At 39.3% G+C, this 21,151-nt stretch overlaps 1 protein-coding gene across 4 annotated transcripts in view; it reads right to left on the bottom strand.

The window, feature by feature from the left end:
- GTF2IRD1 (GTF2I repeat domain containing 1) overlaps positions 1-21,151 on the bottom strand; it is a 164,660-nt gene that overhangs the window by 51,194 nt on the left and 92,315 nt on the right. For all 4 annotated transcript variants that reach the window (XR_014224913.1, XM_082245206.1, XM_082245207.1 and 1 more), the window contains exons 3-10: positions 17,367-17,508; positions 16,208-16,354; positions 12,151-12,334; positions 9,609-9,904; positions 6,384-6,473; positions 5,432-5,515; positions 711-894; positions 602-627 (exon numbers count right to left, since the gene is read on the bottom strand). Coding sequence is in view for 3 of the 4 variants with exons in the window: in XM_082245206.1 (XP_082101332.1) it covers positions 602-627; positions 711-894; positions 5,432-5,515; positions 6,384-6,473; positions 9,609-9,904; positions 12,151-12,334; positions 16,208-16,354; positions 17,367-17,508 (1,153 nt within the window). In the remaining variant the exon portion in view is untranslated. The remainder of the gene's footprint in view (positions 1-601; positions 628-710; positions 895-5,431; positions 5,516-6,383; positions 6,474-9,608; positions 9,905-12,150; positions 12,335-16,207; positions 16,355-17,366; positions 17,509-21,151) is intronic.

Here is a 21,151-nt window from a genome sequence, read left to right as displayed (position 1 = left end):
TGGCTCCTTGTGTGCTGTGTCCAGAAAATTTTGGTTAGCAAATGTGCTGGCTTCTGTACAATCACCTTGTGGAAATGGTGTGTCCTATAAAACATGTCACCGGTAATGTACTACATTTTAGAATACATGGGTGACTCAGAAATTTTCATTCAGAAAAAGTGTACACAAAAGGTTCACAATTTTTTTTTTTATAATTCTGTGATTGCCATATGTACAATCTCACTGCTGATAAGATGATAGTCCTGGACATTGTTGCAGGTATGTCAAAGTACAACTAAACTGCTTCATCAGCTTTTTGTTAATCGGTTTTGAGGATGTGTTCCTATCCAAGCTGGAGGCCATGAACGTAGAAAAATCTTATTTGTAAGAAATGTATTTAAATGAAATGCTAAGATTCTAAGATAATTACATACGCACCATATAGTTGTGTGTTCTGGCCCTGCTGCTACATGCTGGATAATCAGTGTTAATATAAAAGAATTAAAGCCATAAAAGTATATGTGCAATATATCGGTTTATGAGCAGATTTATTATGTTTTATGTAGATACAAACAGATTTACATATATAGACTTTTAACAAAAAATACAGACATACACTTACCTTCGAAAATTCTCTGATCAAACATACTGGGCAAGGGGAAGAAAAAAATATTTATTAGGTTCAGTTACCTCTGCAGCATGCACATATGTCTGTTAATTCACTTTATTACCTTTTGATTTTAAAATGAATATTATGCCGTTCTTCTAGGATTCGCTTGAGTTTTGGCACTCCATAAGTACAAGGACGTTTGAAAGGAATTTTATCGGGTATTCCTATTATCTCTACTGCTTCTGGATGGCAGGCAATCTTTCTGTACGGCACGGGCACCATGTGATCAAGGCCTAAAGCTTCAGCTAAAACAGAAAAAAACTGAAGAATGAATGACAGAACGCACTGCTTTTAACTGCTAACCACAATCAATACAGGTGACTACAAGCTTGCAAGTACATAATGTACATCAGCTGATCTTTGGCGCTTGTGTTTTCTGTGACTTAATTGATTTTTAAAGCTGGAGAAGAGAAAAATGTGACAAAGTCTTCTGGATTAACAGGAGTATTACCACTCTCTCCTGTTCCATGCTCCAGCCTCCATGTGCAGCTGTCAACTTCCAACCAATCACAGAGGGGGCGCTGTCTTAAAGGACTAGCGCGTGAGTTGCTCAATGTTCGAGCAACACGTCCACATGCTAGCAACCAGACCCCCCCCCCCCCCGCGTCCTCTTTAAATGTTTCTATCCCTAGCATTCCTCCTTCTCCCAGCTTGTTTTCTATCTTCTTCCCAGTGTGCCCAAGCCTGCTTCCCGCCTTCTGTCTTTCTGCCTGTATCCTGCTCTGTCACTTCGCACACTCCTACCTTCATTCCATCTTCATTCCCTTCCTTGGCTCTCTTCACTCCAGTTTGTTACTTGTTTCTCTGCACCAGTCTGTTTCACCTGTGAGTGCCAGCCAACCTCATTAGCTGCACCTCTGCACTCCTAGTCTGAGTCTCTTGTTTGTCTCTTAACCACTTAAGCCCTGGAAGATTTTACCCCCTTCCTGACCAGGGGGTATTTTGCGATTCGGCACTGCATGATTTTAACGGACAATTGCGCGGTCGTGCGACGCTGCATCTAAACGAATTTGGCGTACTTTTTTTCCCACAAACAGAGCTTTCTTTTGGTGGTATTTGATCACCTGTGCGATTTTTTGATCACGCTCTATAAACAAAAAAAGAGCGTAAATTTTGCAAAAATAGCAATATTTTTCACATTTTTTTATATGAAATTCCCCCCCAAAAAAATGTAAAAATCAAAATTTTTTAACATTTTCGGCCAATTTGTTTTATGCTACCTATGTTTGGTAAAAAAAATCACAAAAAGCGTATTTTGATTGGTTTGCGCAAAAGTTATCGCGTTTACTAACAAAGGGAAAGATTTTTGTCATTTTTGTTGTTTTTTTTTTTAACGCGTAATGGCGGCGATCTGCGATTTTTTTTGCGGTACTGCGACATTGCGGCGGACAGATCGGACCCTTGACTGACATTTTTGCCACTTTTGGGGTTACCAGTGACATTTCTACAGTAATCAGTGCTATACATATGCACTGTTACTGTAAAAATACACTGGCAGTGAAGGGGTTAACTTTTTTTTGAAAGGGAGGGGCTATGTGTGTCCCTAGGGGCGTGCTTTCTACTGTGATTGGCTGTGGCTTCAGATGTATGAAGAGTGATCAACGGTTCTACATAGTAGAACCGTATGATCATCTTTCATACACAGGGGAGAATGACAGGCAGCTTGTTTACACAAGCCGCCTGACTTTCTCCCTCTCCCCCGCCGATCGCAGATTGACCGGCGGACATCGGGTCCGCCGGTCACACGCGCGGGGGGTCCGTGACCACGCGGGAGCAGGAGCGCGCCTCCGGCGGCGCGCGCTCGCTCCCCAGACCCTCACAAACTAGTGACGTAGCAATACGTTACTTTGCCTGTGAGGGGCTGACCGCCGACATAGATAGTCGTGCGGCGGTCGGCAAGTGGTTAAGCCTCGTACACACAATCAGATTATCCGACGAATTTTCGTGTGTTTTGTGCTGCATGCTAGTCTCATATGGAAAGTGAAGAGGTTACTCAACGTATGAAAATTCTCATATGACAGAATTCAACTTCAGGAGTGATGTCATGTGTTGAACTGTTTTGTATGTGTTCTTTCGTTTCCGAGCATGCGTAATCTTGCTTTTACGATTTTTTTCGGACAAAAACTGTATTATTAAACCAAAATCGGACGTTGTGTTTACGCACAAAAACATTATATAGCCTGCACATTCAGTTTTTGTCTTCCGAAAATTCGTAATCGGCTGTTGAAAGCACCATACTAACGATTCAAAAATCAGGCGATCGTTCATCTGACATAATTTTACTAAGAAGAAGGGAAGAAATACTAAAAAGGATGAAATTATCCCTCTGGTGATCATATGTAATTTAAAATGCAGTTAGAGGTAGGAATGCAGGTATTTTAGTGTAAATTATTTTATATATCAGAAAAAAAGACCATTTTATTACCAAATTCATGTAACAACCAATCCCACCCTGCACTTGAGTTTTGGCCCTCCATAAGTACATGGACATTTGAAAGGGATTTTTATCGGGTATTCCTATTATCTCTACTGCTTCAGGATGGCAGGCAATCTTTCTATATGACATGGGCACCAGCTGAGATTCGAACCATGTATGGGCAGGATGAATGTACCAAGTTGATCAATCTATCAACTTGGGTACAACCAGCCTGCTGGATTCACTTGTGATTATTGCTTGTGGATGCTATAGCCACTAGTATAATCACGGTCCTCTCCTGGCAGGGATGGCTTCCCCCGCCCGCCTCTCGGGAGCAGACAATTGGTAGGCAGGAGGGTTTCCCCTGTCAGCACTGTCTGTGTTGATGGGGGGAGTCGTACAATTTCTTTCCTGCAAACTGTGATTGCAGGAAAGAAATTTGCACCGTCTTTGGCCTGCCTTAGTGCATTCCTGTGCCCTCTGGCTATTCCAATGTATACCCTGATGCCTTGCAAGTCCAGTGCTCCAGCACTGCAAGAGAGTCTCATCTGTTCTCAGCTGTGGCCTGCTTGGGTGAGCTAGAGCAGTGCTCCCCAACCTTTTTATCGCCGCGGACCGGTCAACGTTTGATCATTTTTCCATGGCCCGCTGAGGGGGGGGGGCGTCAATGCAGAGTGCCAGAGCGTGCCCCAATCAATGCAGAGAGCCACAGCTTGCCCCCAATCAATGCAGAGTGCCCCAGCGTGCCCCCAATCAATGCAGAGTGCCCCAGCGTGCCCCCATCAATGCACAGTGACCAGTGTGCCCCCAATCAATGCATAGTGACCAGTGTGCCCCCAATCAATGTACAGTGACCAGTCCACTTACCTGATTTGCTGCGGCGGCTTCTCCTCAGTCTCCCCGCGTCTCCTCGAGTCCTCCCTCCTCCTCCTTGGCCAATGGCATGGGTTTGTCTTTCGGCCAATCAGGAAACGGGTCTCGGATCCGCTTCCTGATTGGCCAGGAAGAGGATCCGTGTGACAATAGCGAATATTCATTCGCTATTGTCACACAAATGGGTGGGCTCAGGGCGCACTGCTCTGTGCCCTGGGTCCACCCTTTTCTGAAATTTTTTTTTCTAAAATGGAAATAATGTAATGTTCTTTGGGCGGACCGGTACCATTTGATCCACGGACCGGTACCGGTCCGCGGCCCGGGGGTTGAGGATCACTGAGCTAGAGGACTGCAACCTTATTACTTCCTGTAGTGCAACATTTCCACCTCTAGATGGCTCTGGTGAAGACCAAGAGACATCTTAGATTCTGTGATTTCAGGGCCCTAACCACCACTAAGTGAGCTGCCAGCCAAGTCCTCTGTATCCACTTTGTGGCTTTCTCTACCATCCGCCAGCTGCTCCAGTAGGTTCTGGTCAGCCACTCCGCCCCTGGTTGTAGCAGTTTCTTAAGTCGTAAGAGGTATTTAAATTATTCTGCAACTATGCATGTTTTTTTGGGCTACATTCAAGCTAAAAACCATGAAAATACAAGCAATGAGCTGTTCCGATATTATCCGAGTTAGTTAAACAACACTTTTCTTTTCACCAAATCTCCATATCTGTTGTAATAAATCATACAGATCTAAAGATCTCCTTCCACATCCCTTTTCTCTTGGAACACACCCTTTCTTCAGAGTTGTCATAAAAATAATATTTTCTCTTAGATTGTAAGTTCTAACGAGCAGGGCCCTCTGACTCCTACTGTATTAAAATGTATTGTATTTGTACTGTCTACCCTCAAGTTGCAAATCGCTGCGTAAACTGTCGGCGCTATATAAATCCTATATAATAATAATAACATTTTCGTTAAGATACAAAAGGTGACAAGGTGACGCAATTCTATTTTGGTAACAGCTGAAATGAACTTCATTATTAACCCATATATTTCCCCTCACTTTTCACTTAAGGGTCTATTTAGAAAAGAGTAAATATGACTTGCACCAAACATTCACTGATGGTGAATCAGTCATTTAAAACACATGCACCCGCAAGAATCACCTGCAGTGAATGTTTGCTGATTGTCAGATTTACTGCTTTATAAATATGCACCCTACTGTAACCAATGAGGTTTCAAAAAGTGAGATCTTACGACACATAGTAAATTCACTTTTTTTTTTAAGGCGACTAAATTAAATTCTGCATAAATGTATATAAAGTCTAACCAAACTCAAATGTAGGTTTGCTTATATAAATATCAAAAATGCGCATTTAACAAAGACGTTTAAAATAAAAAAGTAATGGAGTTCCTTTATCTTTATCCGAGAAGACTATTCCATTAAGGGTTTAATTTATTTTTACTGTAAGGCAAATGTAGGAATGCATAGGCTCTCACCATATCTGCTGTTAAACAGGATTTGTACACACTCCCTGAGGGTATTGATATCCTCCGTTTCCTTAATAAAACTGTCCCATTTCTCTAACAAAACAAGAATATATGGAGAAGAAATGTTAAAAGAAAAGCCTATTCTACTTGTACAAGTACATTGAGAAAAAAAGCTGATTCTTATATTCTGCATTATATATAAACAACAAAAAGTTAGTAGTTACTTTTACTCAAAAGTAATACTAATTAACATAACATTTTCATTTGTGGGTGTGCATGCAATGCCTTTCTAGGACACCTAGATCACTAAGTGAAGAAAGAATAGCTGTAAAGGTCTGCTGAATATGCAGAATGGAAGATGTATTATTTTTTATTCTATAATACTTATCCTACTGATCACTGCAGTGCCTCAGGAAAGATATGAAATAACCATTCTGCCAATATTTGCATTTCATTAGGGTCATATGGTTGAGGAGATGGAGACACAGTGAGAAGAGCTATAAATGGCAGACACTGGGGTCAGGAAACAACATGAGAATCACAGACCTACTTGCCCAAGGAATGTGCTATCATTTGATGAATGAGATAGCATATTTACCTTGTGTCAGATAGGAATGGCTCCATAGATCAGTTTATATAAGCAGGACTAGATAGTTCTTCCATGTGCCCAATGCTCGGTTCACACTGCCGCAACCTGAAAGTCACCGCGACTTATGGTGATACTTCCTGGTAACTACTACTTTGAGGCACAAGTCTGATAGAAGTCACCTTAAAATAGTACAGGAACCTTTTCTAAAGTCACAGCTAGTTTATTAGAGCTAATTAAGACAGCTCTCATTGACTAACATAGGATTTCACATGTCATGCGACTTGGGGCCTCACAAGATGGATCTCGTCGCGGCAGTGTGAACCGAGCCTAAGAGGGTGTAGGTACATAAACATTGCCTGATATCTCTCTTACCTGTTTTATCATGAACTATTGAGAAAAGGACACGTTTTGAGGCATGGACATTTTGCCTTAGACTGCTGCCAGGTACAGAAGGCTGTGGTACTAATTACAAAAATACAAAAAAAAATGATATAAGAGAAAGAATTGACAGAAAGTGTTAATATTGTAGGATTAATACTAAAATTCAACTTAATGTATTGTATTTCATAATACTTGCACAATCGGAGTGCTTTTAGGCACCATTGACAAGTTTATTCTTATAATCGTGATGCAGGCCAAAAAAAAAAAAAAAAACAGATAGTACCAAAACCTCAAATCATTAAAAAATGGAACAAAGAACTGGATGATACAGCACTATCTCTAAAACATAACATTAGTGTTTTGTATTCTAACAGATCAGAATCTTTTCCGTGAAGATGATCAGTCACCAGACCACTTTAGTTTATGTGACTAACCCAAAGTGTGATTGGAAATTAAGGTTTTAATATTCATCTATATGTAAAAATGTATAGCTATTCTTGGAGTAGGAACTCAATGTAAATATTTTTCCATAGATGAAGTCTACATTAAACACATGAAAAATATTAAATTCTGTTGTCCACCTAAGTACATTTTGTGTATCTACAGATCACGTGTACAAAGCATTGGGGTTGATTTATTAAAACTGGAAAGTGCAAAATCTGGCACAGCTCTGCATAAAAACAAATTGGCTTCCAGTTTTTTTTTTTTGTCAAAGGTTATTTGAACAAGCCGAAGTTAGAAGCTGATAGGCTACCATGCATAGCTTCACTGGATTTTGCAATCTCCAGTTTTAGTAAATCAATCCCAGTGTGTCCATGTGTGTTATTTACAATATATTCTACACTGCTTTATTGATCTAAAAAGAGGAAGCATTGGCTACAGACATGATATAATCTATTCAAGTAAGTGCCCCTAGCCTAACTTCCATTCCACAAGAATGGGGTGTAGTTCTCTATTAAAACTCACACTTAGTAATTGAATTGTAATTGTTTATTAATACTGTATTTTGGCTCAGAAATTAACATGTTTTCATTATTGTTCATTAAGGGACACAGCTTGATGATAATTAGGCAACCTACGGTTGTACGGTTATATGCCTGAAGGAGAAAAGAACACTAGGCACATAGAAAACTGAAGGCTATAACCCTGCTTACTCCTCACCTGCTGAGTTTCCCCTAATGCCTTAGGAGAATGCATGTCCCACCCTACGCGTTTTGTCAGCAAACGTCTGACATCATCAGGGATCCATTAGATTCTTGATGACGTCAGACTTTTGCTGATGAAATGCATAGGGTGAGACTTTTCGGTACACGTCACTTCTGCTCTCTGGAATGCAGGTAGAACGTATACCAGCGTTCCTGGTTTTTCCACTGATGCTTGTTTTTATTGCTATAATGTAAGTGTAATTTAAACTTTACTGGAATAAAAAGTTTTAAATACTACACTTTGAGGAAGCTCTTCCTGTCTCACCCTTGCCTATAAGGTTACTAAAGATACAGAAATGCCCTCTATGATGCGCTAAAACTTCAAGGATATCAAGGGAGGAATAAATACAGTTCCTATCCGAGGATTCACTTAACTTAGGCGTTTGTGACCCTGAGAAAAGGGGTCAAATCTTTCTGGTAAGTGCAGTGTAAGCTAACTTGTTAGCACAGATTTGGGGTGATACTCATCACCAGGACAACTACTTTAAACCTTTCATCACAGCAAGCATTTTTTGAAAATCACAAGCGAGCACTTTAATGATAAACTTTCCATATATGAATTATTGTGATTATATTGTGATATAGATGTGATTTGCACTTTTTATATATATTCACTTATGATTTTTTTAATAAGATTTTTCATATATGAAATGTTATTTGATCTGCATTTAGCACTTTTTGTAGGATTTTCACTCAGCGCTATATTGGTAGTCACCTAATTTTATATTATTTATTGCTTTTAGTTTTTAGTAAGAGGAGATTAGGGGGAATATGATCAACATGTACAAATACATAAGTGGTCCATATAATGAACTTGGTGTTGAGTTATTCACTTTAAGGTCATCACAGAGGACAAGGGGGCACTCTTTATGTCTTGAGGAATAGAGATTTCATCTCCAAATACGGAAAGGTTTCTTTACAGTAAGAGCTGTAAAAATGTGGAATAGACTTACTCAAGAGCTGGTTCTGGCAAGCTTAGTAGATTGCTTTCAAAAAGCCCTGGATTATTTCCTAAATGTACATATATAGCTGGATACTAACATTTATAGGTAAAGTGGAATCAGGGAATTTTCGATTGCCTCTCAGGGGATCAGAAAGGAATTTTTTCCCTACTGTAGCAAATTGAATCATGCTTTACTGCGGTTTTTCACCTTCCTCTGAATCAACTGTGGGTATAGGATTGTATGATTTTTTTTTCTCTTTTATTGGTTGAACTAGATAGACTTGTGTCTTTTTTGAACCTGACTAACTATGTAATTATGTAACTATATGTATAGCACTTTATATTTTGTATGTTTGCACAGTGTCTCGAGGAGCGCAATTTCTCTCAGAATTTTGGCAGTTTTTAGTAAGTCTATCAATCAGGAACAAGAAATTACTGTTTTTTACTGTGTGGATCATTTTAGTATCAATGGAAAAAAGACACATTTGGCACATTATAACAGAAAGCCTACACAAAGCCTATACTCACAATTGTACTTGTATTTTTTTAAAGATCTTTAAAGTGAAACAGTTCTAGTGTCATCCAACCAAAAAAACTGCTTGTTTAAAGCTAAACTTTAGGCAGAAATAGAAGAAACAAATGAACACAGCTATATAATAATTAATAAATCATTAACCAGTGTAAATACTTTAATTTTAACACGAAGCTACAAAAAAAATGTGTTGACAAGAAGAAAGCTGACGGGGAGAAAGAACATATTGGGCAGAGGGATGACTTCATAATCTCCTGCTGCTCCTTAGCCACAGGCAAGGGAAGAGAGATGGCACCACTGCATTCTATAACTGCAAAGAGAAAGTTGTGTCATCCTCTTGGCTGCGTTGTATGATGGGGTTGTGTAAATTTCAGGACTGAAATGTAAACCAGCTAGGAGGTAAAACAGCTCCTTACATGTATTTTATTTGTGTATTACGATGTTTGCCTGCAGTACAGCCTTACAGTCTGTTGCTCTGTAAGTATTTAAGTAATTTAAAAAATTTACTGTTTCCAAAAATATGATATTATCCTCACCAGAACATTCTGGGAAGTCCTGCTTCTGTTCTCCTGGTGACTGGTGGGTAAGGACCTCATTCACAGGGTTATGTCCAGGGAGATTTGAGTGGGCCTCCTGCTTTAATTCCATACAAAGCTGGCTAGGTATTGGGACATTGTACATGAAGTTTGGTACACTGGATGGATTATCATGGTTTGTTGGTTTCGAAACTTTGGAATTTAGACCTGCATCTGGAACAACTTTTGCTGTGGCAACAGGGGAGCTGTTGAAATCTGAACAAGGCATTGAGTCTCTGTTTGGTTCTTCAGTAGCTCTATATGGAAAAAAAGTAGCATAACAGAAATGATCAAAAGGTTATAGTACAGTACTACCATGCACTGTTCTCTATTCCTACATAGCCAGGCCTGGATTTGTGGGTAGGTCACACATTTTTAGGATGATATCCTCTCAAGAAATCCATAGTATTGTCTCTCATTACTGGACAGTAAACTGACCACTAACACAGTAGTGATTAGCGTACATACCGTAACCTACCAACAAGGCTTTTTTTTAACTCTTACTTGCAAGCTCAATCATGGGTCCCTTACACTACAAGAGGTTAGAGGTCAGCTTACCGATAAATAGTAATGTAAAACTATAAAGCTTACCTAGTTTAGACAGCCAGGTAATGGATATTTTTTACAGTAGTTCATATTGCAAAATAAATGTTATGCGGACTATAAGGAAAGAAATCTGTGTGGAACACACAGCCATTAAATCCCTGCCAAGTTTTATAAACTGAGAGTACTCCGATCTCAAGACAACATGCTCCAGTGCAGTGCATTTGGGATATTTAATATTCCCCATAGGATCTTGCCAAAGGGATGGTGACAGCAACCTTGCTGTCACTTTGTGTGGGTGGAAGCTGTGGGTGGAAGCTTAAGGTTAGTGTATTTACTAACTTTTTCCCCACTGGCTTTTTTTATTTTAATTAGGTGTACAGACATGGAAAGCAGTGTTAATTTCGTTGACTAAAACCGACTAAAATGTTTTCGTCGACTAAATTAACACAATTTTAGTCTACTAAAATACAACTAAAACTAAAACAATTCAGATGACTAAAATACGACTAAAACTAAAATGGCATTTTAGTCTTAAGACTAAAATACGACTAAAACTAAAATGGCATTTTAGTCATAAGACTATAACTAAAACTAAATAAAAAATTGACATCATCAAAATTAACACTCCTCTGCTGGCCATTTCTATATCGGCAACACAATTCCATCCAGAGCATGTAATAATAGCACATTAAAGTTTAAACATGTATTGCACCACCGCATACGCATAAGGAAGGAGCATCTACTAAGCTGCTGAAAACTAAACAATTAAGAAAAAGGCTTTTCTTATATTTTTCCCTAATATTTAATGTTGGTAATATATTCAGGTAAGATGTGCAATGACATTACAGCCAATGGAGTTTACAGTTTTATGGGTTTTTTTTATTTTAAAGTTGCACTTCGGTTTGTCAAAAAGCAACATTTCTGTTTGTTTATGAAACTTGGTTTTATTTGTAAAGATGTTATATATCTCAATGGCTAAGAGCCCATTCAGACACAGCGTGCACCGCGACCTCGGCGCGACTTGCACGGACTTCATATAATTGAAGTCAATGCAAGTCGCCTCCAGGTCGCCCCAAAGTAGTACATGACCCTTTTTCTAAGTTGGAGCGACTTGTGTCCCTCCTATTAGAACGGGTCCTGTGCTAATCAATGGCAGGCGACCGACCGCGACTTGTCAGGCGACCGACCGCGACTTGTCAGGCGACCAAGTCGCCTGACAAGTCGCACTAGTGTGAATTGACCCTAAGAGTCCATTCACACTGATCCGACTTGGACCGCGACTTGTCAGCCTGACAAGTTGCAGTCCATCACGCTCCCATTGTGCGGTACAGGAGCCGTTCTAATAAGAGTGACACAAGTCGCTCCGACTTAGAAAAAGGGTCCTGTACTACTTCAGGGCAACCTGGAGCAACCTGCATATACATTCATTTTATGAAGTCCGTGCAAGTCCTGCCGAAGTCTCGGTGCACGCGACTTCACAGGTCGCCCCCTAAGTCGGATTGCCGTAGTGTGAACCGACGCTAAATCTGTGTCTGTAGTGCGTGTTCAAACCTTATAATAATATATTATTCGATTTTTACTCCAGGAGTATACAATTTGTTTGGAAATGCTGGAGAAATGTTTAAATAATGCATTACAATTAACCTAAACCTATTCTATTTGTAGTTGACTAAAATGTATGAGATTTTATTCGACTAAAATGTACTGGAGATTTTAGTCGACTAAAATATGAAAAAAACTAAAACAATTCAGATGACTAAAATACGACTAAAACTAAAATCGCATTTCAGTCAAAAGACTTTAGCTAAAACGAAATCTAAATGTGCTGCCAAAATTAACATTGATGGAAAGGTGGACAATGAATAAATAAAAAGGCCTTGCTTTTTTAGCGCAAGGTTCACCTTAAGTAAACTACTCCCAGATTTTTATTGCTCTTGTTGTGTTCACTACTTATTACCTTTTCAGTTTAAATCGGATACGGTGACTATGCTCTAAAATAAGCATTAGGCTCTTTAGGCTATATTCAGAAGGCTTCTGTAAATGGATCCCATCTGGAAAGCCAAGCACCACTAATGACTCAGGATCCTTTATAATTTTATCATATGGCACAGGAACAACATTCGATAATCCCAAGGCCTCACCTAAAAAAATATATATATATATTATTTCAGTACAACATCCCAAGCTACATCTACTTTTAAGAGCTACAATAGCAGGGAGATAATAGATCAACAAGAACGCAATTAAACTGCAAATATGGCCTGTCAATATTAGGTTACAATATTCATTATAATATCAAATTAAAATGTCAAAGATTGTGTTAATTTTAGCATCTGTCTTATCTACTCTGTATGCAATGTTGGAGACACAACTCTTTGACCAGAGAACACCTGCTAAAACAATGACATGCCTACAATGTTCACTACCTGAGGAAGGAGAAATAAACTTGCAGCTCATACTGTATAAACCATACTAGGCCAATGAATTAGGGTATAATGCTGTTGTGCAGTCCAGCATGGTTTAATTTTACTACAGTACTGGACATATGAAAAGTTCTTCTTTCTGGATTTACACATTGTGCCCTGAAGGTCATTTGACATTTTCTATACCCTACATTGTTACAGCAGAACTTTTTAATCACACAAATTATTTTTATTATTATTAATATTTTATTAAGACTACTTAGCAAACAGTGGTAACAACATTTTTACATTGAAATTACTTTATTAAAGCACACATCATATCAGACATTTCTACCGAGCTTGTATGTTATTGGGTTCCCATGAGTATTGAGTCATCTTACAATCTTCAATGTGTCACTAAACTAAAATAAAAGAATATAAGTAAATAATAAATCCCTTCCCAATAATCAGTTTATTCGTTTCATTATGGGGCACCCAGTAGACACCAATAGTGTGGTGGCAACAATCTGCAGGCTTACAGAGCCCCTGCACCATTGCTACCACATTGCGCATGCTCCCCTCCTTCAATGTACATAAGCAGTTTATTTATAGGGCTTACTGTAAAGGAAAACTAGGGTAGGAGTAGAGCTAAGCCTGAGCAGGTCACATGTCCTGAGCTTTTTTTTAGCACCTCCCGAAATTTGAAAAGTGAATTGGAAACTAAGACATTTGTGGACAGAACAGATCCTTGACTGACAGCTCCATTCTGCTTTGCATGGCGTAGGGGAGTGGAAGTCACAGGACTTGTGACCCATTCAGGCTTAGCCCCGCCCCCAGCCCGGGCCATGCTGAAGATTAAAGAAAGATAAAATCAGGTGACCTGCAACTTAGTAGAGGAAAAAAGATATTTAATAATAAAATATTAAACTGTTTCCCATGTGGTTCAATGCCTGTTGGTGTGCCCCATCATTTAGATGTAGCACTACTGTCAGACTTTAAAATCCCTTTGATGGTTTAGTTCATCTTTAAAAAAAATACTCTATGCAGTTCATGAACACTGTTGCTCAATTTTAAACTAATCTTATTTTAAAAATATTAATTTGCGCCTCCCATACCTGGAGGCCATTTGTGAATGAAAAACCAAGCCTGCCCCCAAACACTCCTGATATTTTTCACAGCTTGGTCCTGTCCTTTTCTCTAGGATGGACCAGCCATTAGGACGAGTGCCCCCTAGTGATACAGGAGTGAACATCATCCACCTGAGCCAAGACATGTGCGGCAATATATCTTGTTGCCACAGATGACCTCAGGCAGCAATGCTCTTTGCCCCATTGCTCAGAAGAGTGCATAATGTGCAAGGATCAGAAGAAAGATGGCGCTCCTTCCAGTACTGCTAGGGGAAAGAGGTCTCAGGAAAGAGGACAGTACGGAGCTTTGAAAAATATTTTGGGGCAGGTTTCACTCCATGCACAGAAGGCTTACAGTCACAGTATGTTAGGAGCATGAATGGATAATTTCAAGAACAGATTTGTTTCAAATTATTGAATGTTCATAGCTAGTGAGTACTCTTTTAAAGGTGAACTACCCTTTAATGTTCTATAATATATGCATGGAAGATTAGACAATTTATCCTAATTTATATAACAAATATAGTTAATAGTTTTATGATTCAGCTCTGTCCACTTGTATATTACTTCAGAATGTAAATACATTATAGTTACACCTGTTAGACCTACAGAATAAACGCTTTTTTAACTACCATTTTTTTACGGAAATGTCCAAGACAATTACATCTGAAGATTGACATTAAGGAGATATATTTATCCTTACAAAAATCACTCAAAACCAAATCCTGCTACAAGTTCCCAAGAATGTATTCGATTTGTATTGATGTATTCACGCATACTAGGAAAATAAAAAGAAAATGAATCCTGTTCTGAAATTTCTTCCCTGCTGGTACGAGCTTCTAAAAGTGCACTTTGCATGAAAATGCAAGGTCTGCTTATTACTGTGCCCCTTCCCCAGCCCATAAATGTAAAAAATAAAAATACATAAAATAAAAGTAAAAATACACCCAAGCATTCGTAAATACTTACCTCGAACCCTAGATTTTTAATGGGTGTTGGGGGCTATGTAGTAAGTGGACCTTACATTTACATCCAGGATCTGCTTTAAAGTGGACCTACACTTAAGCTAATTGTATTCTTAACGCAGGGCAAGCTGATAGTGTGGTCGACTTGGAGTGTTAGTTACATGTTTATCATTTTATCATGTGGTCTTACAGTTACAGGTCTACTACTATCGTCACATGTTATGGAAAAGCGTATTCACACTTTCCTCAGCTAGACAATATACTGTACATCCCGTTGACTTTATAGTATATATTTTATCATAAAATTTCACTGTAGTCTGAATGGTTCAGCTTTTATCAAATTTACCACTTTTTGCATTCTCTTCAGCCCCAAACATGCGGTCCTCCCTCCTTGACGGCATATGAACAGTGATGTATTAAGGATCGGGGTTCGCAGGGAGGCATCTCTGTCATATATGGACTGTTGCTTGCCTCTCTCAATAAGTTTCTGTATATGTTAGCATGGAGAGGAATCTTGGTCTGGATCTTGAGCTGGACTCTTGGTATTCTCGATTTCAAGCCTCCGTCAACCTCAGAGTCCTGACTAGATGGTATTTTGTCCCCTCTCACCTTTCTAAGATGTACCCAAATACCTCATGAGACTGCTACTGAGGATTCCGTAACACGGTATTTTCATGTCTTGTCATGTGACTGGTCTACCCTGGATTTCTACTAGGATTTCTCCACTTTTCGCAGAGGCTAGTGTTCTTTTATCTGCTTTCACGATAGCAGGAGCATGGAATTGACCCTCAGGCTCATTGTAACGGGTGAAGCATAAAATCTCCTAGATTATGCTCCACAAGAAAACTGCGAGTATTATCATTGATAAGCAGCTTCAATTTGAGTAATTCTGGGAACTGTGGCTGTTTATATGAATGTCTCTATTACATCTTCTCAAGCAATGATTTCACCTCACCTTTGAGGACCTATGGCTTCTCTTTTCTGTTCTTTTTGCTTTCTTTCCTTTCTCTTCTTTGCTTCTTTTTCTCTTTTTTTTTGTTTTTGTTTATACCTTACTTTCACGATAAGGTGCTGCTGACTGCTGGGCGCATGAGTATTTTATTTGTTGTTATGAATTATGTTGGTTTTAGGTACAAACCCTGTGTATAACAAAGCTTTGAAGTCTTGGTTTGGTGTACCTACATGTTTGACATCCCTGGCGCTAGAGAGCTACCTATACTATTTTAGCGCATTGTATCTCGTATTATTACGCAGAAGGTGTAACCTCTTGTCTGTATTTAATAGGACCATAGGTTTCCATTTTATACCTTCTGTATGTTCGACACACAAAATGTATGTGTTGTTTTATTGTCCTCTGTTCTTTCTATAATAAAAATTATTGAAAGATAAATTTCACTGTAGGAAATGCCATTTTGGACACTTGAGGATAAACTAACAAGAGTCAGATAATTCTGAGATATGCAAAATTGTATACATTTTTTCTCTTATTTACTGAGAAAGTTGCCACATTTTCTTCTTACTGTAAAGCACATCAAAGATCTCCTCCACCATCTTTCTGAGCAGGTAAATATCAGAGCTGGGTCCAGGTGAAACTCGACTGACATTCCAGGTACAGTCCCTGCTTCTCCTTTGGACATCATTCTCCTGCTCCTTTCTGAAGGCATTCACTGAAAAAAAATCAATAAACAAATCAACTTGATTAGTACGTAGAAAATCTGGTGATCACTGAGAAGTTGGGTCTAGCAGAAAATGTAGTTGTCTATTCTTGGCATGCATAATGCAGGAATCCTACGGGGAAAAAATCTCAAAGCTAATGTTTAGTGTTTTTTTTTTTTTTTTTTAGAATACAGCACCAAACATATTAGTTATGTGTAAAAATGCATATCCCAATTTAGGCAGGCTGCTGTTTTTTTGCAAAAATCTTCTTCTCAGTGCCTTGTTTGTACCTTTTTGCTGTTTGCGTCCTATTGGGACAGCAGGAAGGGGCAAAAAAACTCTACAAAGTGAGAGAAATTTATCTCCTAAATAAACATGCCCAAAATAAGTGTTCCCATCAGAAGATTTACCCTTACTTCATTTATCAAGTCGAAAATTTTGAATTTCCCATAGCTTTCCATCTTGGTGAAAATGGTCTTTAGAATTAAAAGAAATATATCTAGCTGAGACACAGACAGCAATAAAAAAATTTGAAAACAAAAATACACTTAAAACTGAATTCCTGCCTAACACTAACTATGCTTAAAAATGGCCCTTCCTCCTCCTGCTAACTATGCCGACTAACCTGTGTAAAAGAAATGTATATATTTGTTTATTCCTATTTTCAGCCCGCTCTGGTGCAGTCACATGATTCCCTGTGTCAGTGAGTGGCAGCTGCAGGGGAGAGGAGAGAGCAATTGACACAATGGGAAATTTGGGAGTGGTGATGTCACCCAAAGCTCCGCTATTGTTGGCGCTCCCTCCTCTCCTGTGCACCCATTGCTGACTGACACAAGAAAGGCGAATCATGTGATGGGAGTGGGCTAAAAATAGGTAAGTATATACATTTTTTCTTTTTTTTTTTACACAGATTAGTCAGTATAGGTAGTAGAGGTTGGAGGAGGGGTCTTTATTAAAACTACTTAGTGTTAGGTAGCAATTCCACTTTAAAAAAATGACATATTCTTTGTAAAAGCAACTTACAACAGAACCGTTGGAAATCTGTCTGAAGCTCTTTTCTGGAGTTTAAAAAGAATTTCCCCTTTTCAGTTCCAACGATAAATGAATTTTCTTCATGAACTGCGATGCAGGCTACTTCAGCATTCAGTTTGGAAAGTGCAGTGCACTGAAAAGAAAAAAACGAGACGTAATTATTAGATATTGCTGATACTAGCCTGGGACTAAACTAGATTCAAATGTGGGTTTACTGCAGACATAGAAAAATATGCCCTTATTTTAAAACTATAGGTTTTGTACAATTATGTTCTTGCCTAGGGAAATGCATAAGTGACTTAGATTCTCATGCCACATGTGTAAGTATAGTGGAGTCCTTAATGTTTAATTTGTTTTTTTTGCTTTTGTTTTTTTTTTTAACTAACCTCCCAAGCAGCATCTGTATTTTCACTTACAAATTAAATTTACAGGAAAAAAAATTAAAACCAAGGTCACCAATCAGGGCTCTGTGGGGATGGAGCAGGGAATACAGACAAACCAGTATAGCCTTTCAGGGACTTTGGAGCCTTTGAGGAGTTTTGTATCATGATGATATAACCCAGAGGTGTAACTAGAACCTTCAGGGCCCCGGAGCAAGAAACCATGAAGGGCCCTTCCCTTCAAGCCTGGGGCTCTTCCCACTGATACTCGGGCCCTTTATTCTCATTGCGGGGCCCTTTATTATGGTCCCGCAGTGGGACCCTTTCCCAAGTTCTGCAGTGGGCCCCCTTCCTGCCACCACAGGGGAGCACACAGGGGCCCAGAGACAGCAGAACACAAGTGAACTGGATAGGAGGGACGGCGGGGGAAGCATACAGAGGAACCAATCTCCTCCATTTTCCTCCTGCAGCTACAGGAGGAAAAAGGAGGACAGTGATTTCTCTACATGCTGCCCCCGCCGCCCCTTCTATCCAGGTGTACAGGGGAGCCGCCCCCTAGAGCATGAGGCCCAGTTGCAATTGCAACCCCTGCAACCCCTGCAACCCCTGTAGTTACATCCCTGATATAACCTTTTATTTAGCAAGTTAAGGTGAAAACTCTATACAAAACAATTGAAATACATACAGTATATGTTTACCTGACAAAGTATTTTTAATTCAGTTCAGTTAATGTTGTTATTTTACTACGGGAGAGAAAGGCACCAGATGACCACTAGTGTAGCACGGTTTAATGAGGCACAAAATAAACAACAAGTGTCAAGTTCCACTGACAGTGGGTATCAAGTGTAGGGGGTCTATGACTAGAGCAAGCTCAGATGAATGTCCCAACTCTGATTGGACCTGAGGATAAATGAGAGAGGACGCTGGGGAGCGAGCTGTCACAAGCAGAGAACCACCTATCAACCCGAGGAATGGAACAGCCAATCGGAATGCATTTTGGAGGCTAGCCATGCCTCTTTCCTCAGCCAATTGTTATTTCGATACCGCTATCAGACAGCACAGCCAGTTCCTGGATGTTCCTGCAGATTACACTCCAGTGTAAGTGCATGCATAACCAAAACTTTTATTTGTTCAATTTTGGTTAGAGTATTTTTTCTCCCTCTGTCCCACTGGGGAAATATATTATCATTTTTATCCCAGAAATGCAGCAGCAAGGGAGAAGATATTGCACAACCAAGAAAACAGTGCTAGTGCAAAATCAGTTTAACCAAAAAAATAATTACTCAAGCTGCAAACACCTTTAGGATATATCACTCTAACTACAAAATACAGTATTTGCATAAACTGTGCTGTGCTAGATGATTGCAAGTCAATAAATACCTTATCACACTGAATAAATACAAATACAGCAAATTCATGAAATAAACATTAGAGAAATTCATGCCATTACACGTGAAAATGACCACAAGTGAATATATAAATAAAGAATTAAAAAGTCCCCAAAAATTTATAAAGAACAGTCCACTCAATGTGAATTTCCAAAGTGGGTGCCCAAGTAGATCTGAAACCTTCACCAACAGTAGCAAGATGCAGGCTTCCCAAATGAACATGACACCCCAATTAAAGACAGGTCAGAAACAGCATGGCTAATATTAATTGGTAACAGTAGCATCTCTTCTCACTCCTTCACAGAGTTACCAGGCCCCCAGTATCATATAGATCTCCACCTCCGAACCTCAACCACTTTGAACACAGTAGAAGTAATTGTGCATTGTAAACTACACTCCAGACAGCAAAAAACAAATGATTTCCGGGTCTTTTCCGGTGTGCGATGACTTCAAAAATTGCTCCTTCCTACGCGCTTCATCTATAAGGACATCTTCTGTGGAGAGAATATTTCTACAAAATACAGAGAGTTCCTCTCTTAGATAGCTGTCACTGAAACAAGTGTCCCCACTGTAGGATTTTCTCACCTTTAGTTCTAGGGACGATTCAAACATTTTGGATTATCAATCAGTTTCTGTCTTGAACAAAATGATCACCAAGACAATTCTACTTAGTAGGGACAAAAACAAACTGACACATTCTTCATTTTGGTCTCTATAGTAACTTCAAGGCGAACTTCACCAAATCCGAGATTTTAAATGTCTTGCTACCACCAGCTCAGCTACAACATTTGGGAGATAATTTTCCATTCAAGATGTGCTCCTCTTCTATATGCTATCTGGGGATACATCTCCCCTCAAGCGTGACACAACTCTTCTTGCTAAATTATCTATCTTCCCTGAACAAAACCTGAATGGATCTAAATGCAAATTTTTCCAAATATTTTTTGTGGATGGGTAGAATCAACATCCTAAAAATTGACATTCTATGCTGTTTCTTTACATCTTTCAGACAGTCCCTATTAAAGCCCCATGCTTTTTATCATAACACTCATTACTTTATTTGGAATAATAACCATCCTAAAATATGTTATAGAATTCATACAAAATAAACATATATTCTAAAAAAATGGGACAATGCTTTATCTTGACATACAATTTGTCAGTGGCCACTAAAACACAAGAAAAAATCATTAAACTGATAACTAAATAGTGTAAATGCGCCGTCCTAAACCATATCTATCCAGCTGTTCCAGACACGTTAGTGATGCCACAGATCTAAGAGGACCATAACACATTTTTGGTAGGAATGTCCTCTGATTAAGGAGTTCTGGACAAAGATTCTCAAACTTTATTGTAAGCTAATGGCAACACAAATTAGTAACACACCAAAAATAGCTTTATGGTTGGTACACATGGACCAAATATTGGCTAGTATCAGCCAGTTCGACAGAAACCGGCCGACATTCGGCCAGCGTGTACAGCAGCCTGCCTGAGAGAAGCCGGCAAGGATCCAATCTGCGCTGGCAGCCATTGATAGCCGCTGGCAGTCCTCCTGTCAGAACACAAAAGCACAGAGTGGGAGATAGCCACGCTAACATCGCTTAGTTAGTACGGCAACCTCTCCATTTTTTTTTTTGCCCAGCCCCCTGAGTTGAATGAAAAAAAACTTCCAATGTGTACCTAGCATTAATCTCTATTTTCCTGGGCTCCATCAAGTCAGCAAAGAAAGATACTCTTCTACACTTTCTCTCAGCATCAAGCACTGGTATACCCCGACACTAGAAATCTACTACTATTCCATCCTTGGTAGAATGGGCAGTAAATTTAAATGCCATTAGAGATCTAGAGCATCTGTTATCTCAGAAAAATGGCAGGTCAGAACAGTTTTTGAAAACATGGGCTCCTTAGTAAAATTTCCGGTTCTCCTTTGTGTTTGAATCCTGGCTTTCTGGGCAGCAACCCCTGGATGTTACTGAGACATGATGAACCCTCTCACACACCCTCTTTT

The sequence above is a fragment of the Pelophylax lessonae genome, assembly GCF_965119305.1.
Source record: "Pelophylax lessonae genome assembly, chromosome: 2".
In the NCBI taxonomy this organism is placed as follows: domain Eukaryota; kingdom Metazoa; phylum Chordata; class Amphibia; order Anura; family Ranidae; genus Pelophylax; species Pelophylax lessonae.
Note: the sequence above shows the minus strand (reverse complement) of the source record. Positions and strands in the feature narration are given on the sequence as shown.